General features: G+C 32.4%; 1 protein-coding gene across 1 annotated transcript; it reads right to left on the reverse strand.

Annotated features, from left to right (window-relative positions):
• Positions 1–1413: 1413 nt before the first annotated feature.
• On the reverse strand, positions 1414–7350 carry LOC148603331 (uncharacterized). Its single transcript, XM_088552329.1, has 7 exons — positions 7192–7350; positions 6159–6242; positions 5414–5495; positions 4162–4373; positions 3485–3571; positions 3165–3201; positions 1414–2433 (listed from the first exon to the last, which is right to left on the reverse strand). The coding sequence occupies exons 2-7, from the start codon at positions 6205–6207 to the stop codon at positions 2298–2300; spliced, it is 603 nt and encodes a 200-aa protein (XP_088408455.1). The 5' UTR covers positions 6208–6242; positions 7192–7350; the 3' UTR covers positions 1414–2297.
• Positions 7351–7589: the final 239 nt, after the last annotated feature.

Consider the following 7589-nt stretch of genomic DNA (forward strand, 5'->3'; position numbering starts at 1 on the left):
GATAGGAAAAGTGCCTTTTTAGGATACATTGAACTGATGTTTTATCAAGTCAAAGTTCCGCAAAGAATAGACGTTTGTTGTGGTTTTTATGGTGTCCGGGTGGAGACTCAAAAAGTAAAGCGAAAAAAAAAATAGATTAAAAGTCAATAGTTACTGTAACAATAGCTAAATTGACAACGGATGCAAGTGTTTTACAACGCTCCGGTTCGAAACTATGTTTGGTTTTGGAATCTGGTATTGACGAATAATTTATGTGTTAATAGTGACACTTGGCATGTATTCTTTACTTTACTTTCTAAGCTAGATACCGTGGTATTAAAATTGAAATACATTGATTTCCTTTTTTTATTTTATGTTTCGCATCGTTTTTAACGATCCATCACCCCGTAAGAGTGATTGTTGACTATTATTTAGACGATTATATATATATCGTCTCAGAATGTGACAACTCTATTCGCTACACTGCTCCATCGGATCAAATTGATACAGGGAAGATATGTAAACGTATAGATAGGTCTGAAAAATTCCCAACGATGTTAGAACTGTCAACTTTGCGAAGCAAATATTTGGTCGTTCCCTCCGCGGGACTCGACCTTGTACCGCTGTGACATCTATGGCAACACCGCCTGCACTAAGTCCAGCGCCCTAGACCACTCGGCCAGCTAGGCTATATAAAAATATAGCTTTCGCTGGCCGGGTCATTCCTCCTCGTAGGATTAATCTAGGGTTGTAACTTAGTACACGATGTATGGTAGTACGGGACAGTTCATTTAGGTGTTATTATGTAGGATAGAGGATCAAATTAATGATGCATGTCACAACAAATCAATATTATACAACGTCTCAGAATGTGACGACTCTATTCGCTACACTGCTCCATCGGATCAAATTGATACAGGGAAGATATGTAAACGTATAGATAGGTCTGAAAAATTCCCAACGATGTTAGAACTGTCAAATTTGCGATGCAAATTTTTGGTCGTTCCCTCCGCGGGACTCGAACTTGTACCGCTGTGACATCTATGGCAACACCGCCTGCACAAAGTCCAGCGCCCTAGTTCTAACATCGTTGGGGAATTTTTCAGACCTATCTATATATATATTGGTTTTGTTTTGTTTTTTTTGTTTTCTTTTTGAAAGGAACTTTGTTGTTATTTTTGATTTTGGACTAATTTTTTTCTAATAAACAGAATGAGGAGGTCATTTAGTTACGACAAAGTTCGGTATCTTTATTTTGTTTAGAATCATCATGTTAATATTAACTAGATTATCTCTTTTAACTTTGTTTATAATTCGAAGTGCTATTTGTGCTGTATATTTTCCATTTATTCATTATACTATGATCAACTGGTTTTTATTTTAGGTGCTCTAGGTACATATGTACACAATGGCCCTAACAGTATAGAATCTCTATTTGTTTTTGTTTTTTGTTGTTTTTTGTTTTTGTTTTGTTTTTGTTTTGTTTTGTTTTATTTTGTTTTTGTTTTTGTTTTTGTTTTTTGTTTTTTGTTTGTTTTTGTTTTTGTTTTTTTGTTTCAATTAATATTTTTCTTCGATAAATAATACTTATAAATCTATAAGGAATCGATATAACGAAGGTGAATTTAAAATTGACAATTAACAGAGAATCGATCTTACTTCTGACTTCTTGGTACAAAAATGTATATAACTTATGTGGATTTAACTGGTTAAATATATTAGTATGCTGACAGTCTAAATGAGACAAATGCAATATCAAAGCGATATACGCCGGTATACGAAAATTATTTTTTGTCAATAAGAATAGATTAAATATGCATTTTTAATCCCATTTATATGTTTTGCACAACATTTGTATAAAAATGATGGGTCGATAACTGGGATATATCATTCATAAAAAGTACATTATTCAGGACAGCATATTTAGATTGTTGAAGTTTGTTGCTCATATGTCCGGATCGAAACACCACCTGCAAACCTTGATAAGAAATTAAAGAAAGTTGCATAGAAAGGACACCTTGTGATCTCATTTTGACGGCTAAATGTTATAAGATATCAAGTCTTTTTGTCTTGGTTTATTAATCATTTTAATACCAACATATGGCAAGGCGTATTTTAGTAGGTTACAGAATTTTTTTCAGCGAATTATAGGACCGGAAACTGATAAAAATTAATATATCCATTCGAACGTCAATGCAGTTTCCTTATAATATGGATAAATCGTTAGAGCATTTAAGCGTTAAATGAAAAATATGTAAGATATACGATGAATAATATTTGCCATAGAAGTTATATTCATAAGATATCTTGAAGTTCAACTAGCTTTGCTTATTAGTTTCACTTTTATCAACTTCATTATCCTTCTGTGTTTCATCGTTTGCATGTTGTTTCCCGTGTCGTCTGTATCTAACCGATTCTATGATGGAGTTTTCTGGCTTTTTAACTGTCTTGACACTACAATCATGAGAAATATTTTATATTCTTCAACTGTCAGAAACACAAAAAATTAACTGTGTTTAAGGATGATTTTAAACCCATCATATATCTGTTGTGTTATCATTAAATTCATAAAAACACATTCGCGATATTGATTTATTTTATCTTCGTTTTGTTTTGTTTGGTATGTTTTATTTACTGATTTGTTTATTTTTTGTTTTTCATTTTCTATTTATTTTTGTCGGGGAGGTTTGTTTTTGCTTTTGTTTTGTATTTGTTTTGTTTGCATTTCTTCAAATGATAATATTCTTTTGTAAAATAAAAGATGTTTTATGATTATCAACTTAGACTTTTTCAAATATACAGGACATGGTCCTAAAAAATGCAGATCAAAATACTGCTCAAAAGCACTATCGTTACGTACAAATATAGCATATGTAGCCAGAAAAAAAATTTATAATTCGTTTTTATACCGTGAATCACCTGTACTGTCAGCAGTGATAGAATTTCATATGAACCGGTAATTATGTTGTCAATCGGTGTTGGCTTGTGTTCATCTTCCAAGTCCTTGTAGGTTCCATTTGTGGTTGTGTTTTTTGTATTTTTATTTTTTGTTGACCCTGAATATTCATACATATTGAAACAAGTTGCTCAGAAATAAAATGTACTTTTTAATCAGCCATAAGAATAATGACTTTTAAACCGAATAATGGGGGATGTAACCCAATTATAAGAATAAACTTCAATACCTGCCGTTTACTCTTGCTTGTTTCAAATCTTCTATTTCTGGATATAATAAAAAAAACAGAAAACAAAACACATTGAATTATATTTAGTTTTTTTTCAGAAACAGAATATTTACTAAGGAACAAAATAAAACAAAATAGAGATATCGCAACTCCAAGTGCCAATAATGCATTTTTGTCGAGCTCTATATATTGTATATATGATGTGCCGTGCCATGAAGGATTCTGACCGTGTCTACTGGTGTCATTGGAATCTTATGGAGAGCAGAATGAACACTATTCTATAGTCATTTTTTCTAAAACAAACAAAAATTAAGCCTTACCTTTCTTTATGTAGATAAATAATGCTGTGGTGAATAGGATAACAGTCACCAGCACTATACCAATGATTCCAACCAATACACTTGTAACTGTTGGCAATGAACAACAGTAATTAGTTGGATAATCATAGTTTTATATATTTCATTAATGTGATCCTTTGTTATTGCATCAGCAGGAGTAATCCCCATCCAAGGTATAGACATGATTTTTAAGTGTTACCGACGCTGCTTTATGTGGTTGATTTAAGATGAATACTCATTGTACTTAACCAAAATGCGTAAAATTCTTTTTCCCTTCAAAGACGTTCGATGAATCCTAGAGATAGGTAAGAAGTGCAGCATAAGACGTGGAAAACAAGCGTATAGTACTTTAGGAGAATTTTCTTATAAGTGAGTGTTTTATCTTTTGTCACCTTTTTACACGTAATCAACAAACGTTGTATCACTCGAATTATGATTGTAATAGTCGCGGGTTTGTCAATACCTTTAACTTCAACTAGGCAAATCATGTGTATCTTATGCAATTTTTAAAAATTTGTTTTAGATTATGTTAACCACTCTCTCTCTCTCTCTCTCTCTCTCTCTCTCTCTCTCTCTCTCTCTCTCTCTCTCGCCTATACATCTATCCATTTCATCTATCTATGTTTTGTAACTAAAGCATTCTAAAGATACCAGCCCACCTGACACATGTTGTAAATCTGTGTTTGAAGAAACCTGTGCAGGCATTCCCGGTGGACCAGTTGGGCCTGGTCGTCCTGCATCACCACGTTCACCTTTCAGTCCGTTATTACCGCGCAGTCCACGTTTTCCCTCTTTTCCAACAGGTCCACTTGGACCTTCATCTCCATTATCACCGCGGTGTCCAGGTAAACCAGGTAGTCCAACCGACGGTCTAGAAAATGTATATACGGATCTTTATGGAGATAAGATCCCTTTCTATATTTCGTTAGTTATAGAATGTGGAATGTCGTCAAAAAGCAGTTTGAGTAAACCCATACCTTTATACAGAAATGTTTTACATACATATAAACTTTTACAAACCAAATCTATTTTGACCAGTAATACACAAGTAAAAAATATATGTTTATGCAAAGTTAACCTCATGACCTCGTACATGAACGTCTAAATAAATCTTAACTATCTAATTTATCTTCTTTTTATCAACAGTCACATTGAATAGCATTACTTATTATAAGGCGTGTATCTAAATCTGAAAAGTACAGTTAAGGTCAATCGTCTGAACATTTTTTTTACCGCCGATCTTGTTTTCAGTACCTGATTTTTAACCATTCATTATATTTTCTTCACTTTCCCAATCCTGTCTCTTACTTTTAAGTAACAGCCTTCGCAAAATCAGAGAGAAAGGGTTTAATGCATTTATTTTTTGTTATTCGATGGTATGACTTTTCAGATCAATTCTATATAAAGGATATAAGAATTTGGAACTGTGCAAGAGTTATCGTTGTAAATTTAGTTGATAACAGAGAGGAGTTATAGATTTCTAAAAAGTATTGCCTATGTAGACCATTAAAGAATAGTTGTTCCGGAAATCCTACATCATTTGAAAACAAACAAACCTTTGATTCATATATAGTTGGAAAGTGTTTCTATAATAATATATCGTACATTTATACATTATTTGTATTATTGCGAATTTAGTGTGCAATTTAATCGATTTATCACAGAGCACAGCCTTGTAAAAGCAAATGGTGAAACGAAATATCTTTTTTTTTAATTTGCAAAGTTTTCTTCTATCACTACTTACTTGACATTACATGGTGATTGTATTACTTTCGTCTTTGCAAATTAAAGTTTTGTATGCAGAGAAAAATCCTATTTTTTTAACACTTTAAGCCGAATTCCCGCAGTAAGTTTCGACCTGATTTACTCACGGATCTTCATCTCTGTTTGGACCTTGTGGTCCTGGCTCACCTTTGGCTCCAGGGACTTAATAGTCCCTGATATTCCTTTGGGCCACGGAACCCAGGTGGTCCTCTTTGACTCTCAACACAATCTATTAGTATACAACAATGTCAAGTAGTCAAATGATATGTACTTTTGAAAAAAAAAAAACAATAGAAAATTGAATAGCGGAGGAGTTAGGAATTGAAATTTTTAGTAACGTCTGCGGGACGAATGAATGTTTGTTTTACCCCAACAAACGTATAATGTTTATAATAACCGATCAGACTTTAACGTATACAACAGTGTATTCCAACTTGGCATGAACACGTGACGAATGAAAACTCACAAACACGCGTTCAAATTTATTGACTTGACATGAGTACCTTCAGTCGTGAGGGGTCTAAATATAAGTGTAAGCAAGTCATCAAGGATATTTATTAACTACTTAAACCTGAAGGGATGTCAATATCAACTGATTATTGTACTGTTAAAATGTTACAAAAATAAGTTAAAATGTTATTTTGTAATCTTAGCTTTCATCTGAGCATTTAAAAAGGTACTAGTGATAAAAGTATACGTTGAATTATGAAATAAGAAATAGGTATTAAGTAACTGGTTTATGATGTATTAAGAAATGCTTTTGTTCTTCATAATAGACACGTCATATGATTTCGATAAGTAAAAATGTTTCTTTGACCATTGACGTCTTCCATTGGCCAGAAATCACAATTATAAATAATGTAGTAATGTACCCAGAAGTCAAACTACTTACCAGGTAAGAGGATAGTGATGACTAATATAACTATCTTGATCATCGTCATTAATTGCCCATCCAACAACAGACTTATAACAGATTCTATATTCAGTAAATAGACTTGAGAATATTAAAATTAATGTTGAATTTGATCTGAAATCAGTTTTGCTGTCAATAACACAAGAGTTAAAAGCTTTTAAAGTAAATCTAAAGATAAAATATGATATCGTGTTGATCGAAAGATCTCTGATTTCGATGAAATCTTTCCTATCATTTGAAAACAATTTGCAATATAATCCACCTAAACAAATTGTGGACACATATGGTTTAGAAAGTTTAAAATCAAGTTCTTGGAGTTACGTATCATCTGTAGGAATACTTCAATATTGTATAAGGGGACAAAAACCAGACAAGGAAAACAGATAAGCACAACAAAGAACACAAAGCAACCAAAATAATACATACAAAGTAACAAAAGTAAATGAGCAACTTGGACTCCACTAAAAACCAGGAGCATGGACCAGTAGGTTAAGCGTCCTCTGCTTTTCTAGAAACACCCGTCGAGTTGCACATAAAAATCAAGTCCGGAGTAGACGAAAGAGAAAAGGAAAACTATGACACGTTGAACAAATCAGTTTTCATGGTGCAGATGGATATATCGTAACGATCCACGAGTTCATGATGACGACCATAAAACTTCTATAGTGATGATTTCAATCTTGTAGCAAATAACCCTTTTCCAGAAGCATAACTGTAAGAAGTCCAGCGCGATACAAAAAGTCTGTCTAGTTACAGCAGGCTCTAACAGTAGTAGTTGAATGTTGAAAGTAGTAATATCTAAATTAAAGCAATTAAGCAATTATGCAGAATATGTATAAAACGACTACGTTGTCTATTCAACCACATACGCAGTATTTTTGCCACCTAACGTGTTCATTTTCTTTTAAAGTCAATTATCCTAAACATGCCTAAATACTGTTTTTCAATCTGTTACCACTTCTCTTTTAAAATTTAGGACCACTTAAATTATGATAAAAGTAACTATACTTACTGTGATGTGTTGTATATTATAAATTCAGTGTCTATTGTACACATATAAGTAATATAAGTCGTAGATTTCACACTCATCATAGATGTACTTTTGACATAATAGTGGTGTAAAAAGTTAATTAGATTAAAGATCGTCGTGACAAGTATTACTTGTGAATTTGAAGAGTCCAAATTTAAAATATACTTATATACAACTTTTGAAATTATACAGTGAACAATGTTTTTGTGAGCAAGGAGATTCTCAACTATTTCGACAATAATATATATTAATGTGTTCTAGATGAATATTTTAATTGCTCTTTATTATATAGATTGCAGTGATATACTAAATGTACTTTGTATTAAAAAAATCGATAATTCACTGTAATATAAATTCGGTAATTTCAGTCTCGAACTTTC

This window comes from Perna viridis, chromosome 11, assembly GCF_037379345.1.
Source record: "Perna viridis isolate PV_CMFRI_1.1 ecotype Kerala chromosome 11, ASM3737934v1, whole genome shotgun sequence".
Classification (NCBI taxonomy): Eukaryota; Metazoa; Mollusca; class Bivalvia; order Mytilida; family Mytilidae; genus Perna; species Perna viridis.

What these genes read in the sequence shown, in the direction of transcription:
- LOC148603331 (XM_088552329.1), bottom strand. Translation starts at nt 6,207, where the DNA reads ATGACGATGATCAAGATAGTTATATTAGTCATCACTATCCTCTTACCT. An exon ending in AGATTTACAACATGTGTCAG is followed by an intron (nt 3,572 to 4,161) that starts GTGGGCTGGTAT and finishes CATTGCCAACAG; the next exon opens with TTACAAGTGTATTGGTTGGA. An exon ending in ATTTATCTACATAAAGAAAG is followed by an intron (nt 3,202 to 3,484) that starts GTAAGGCTTAAT and finishes TATTATATCCAG; the next exon opens with AAATAGAAGATTTGAAACAA.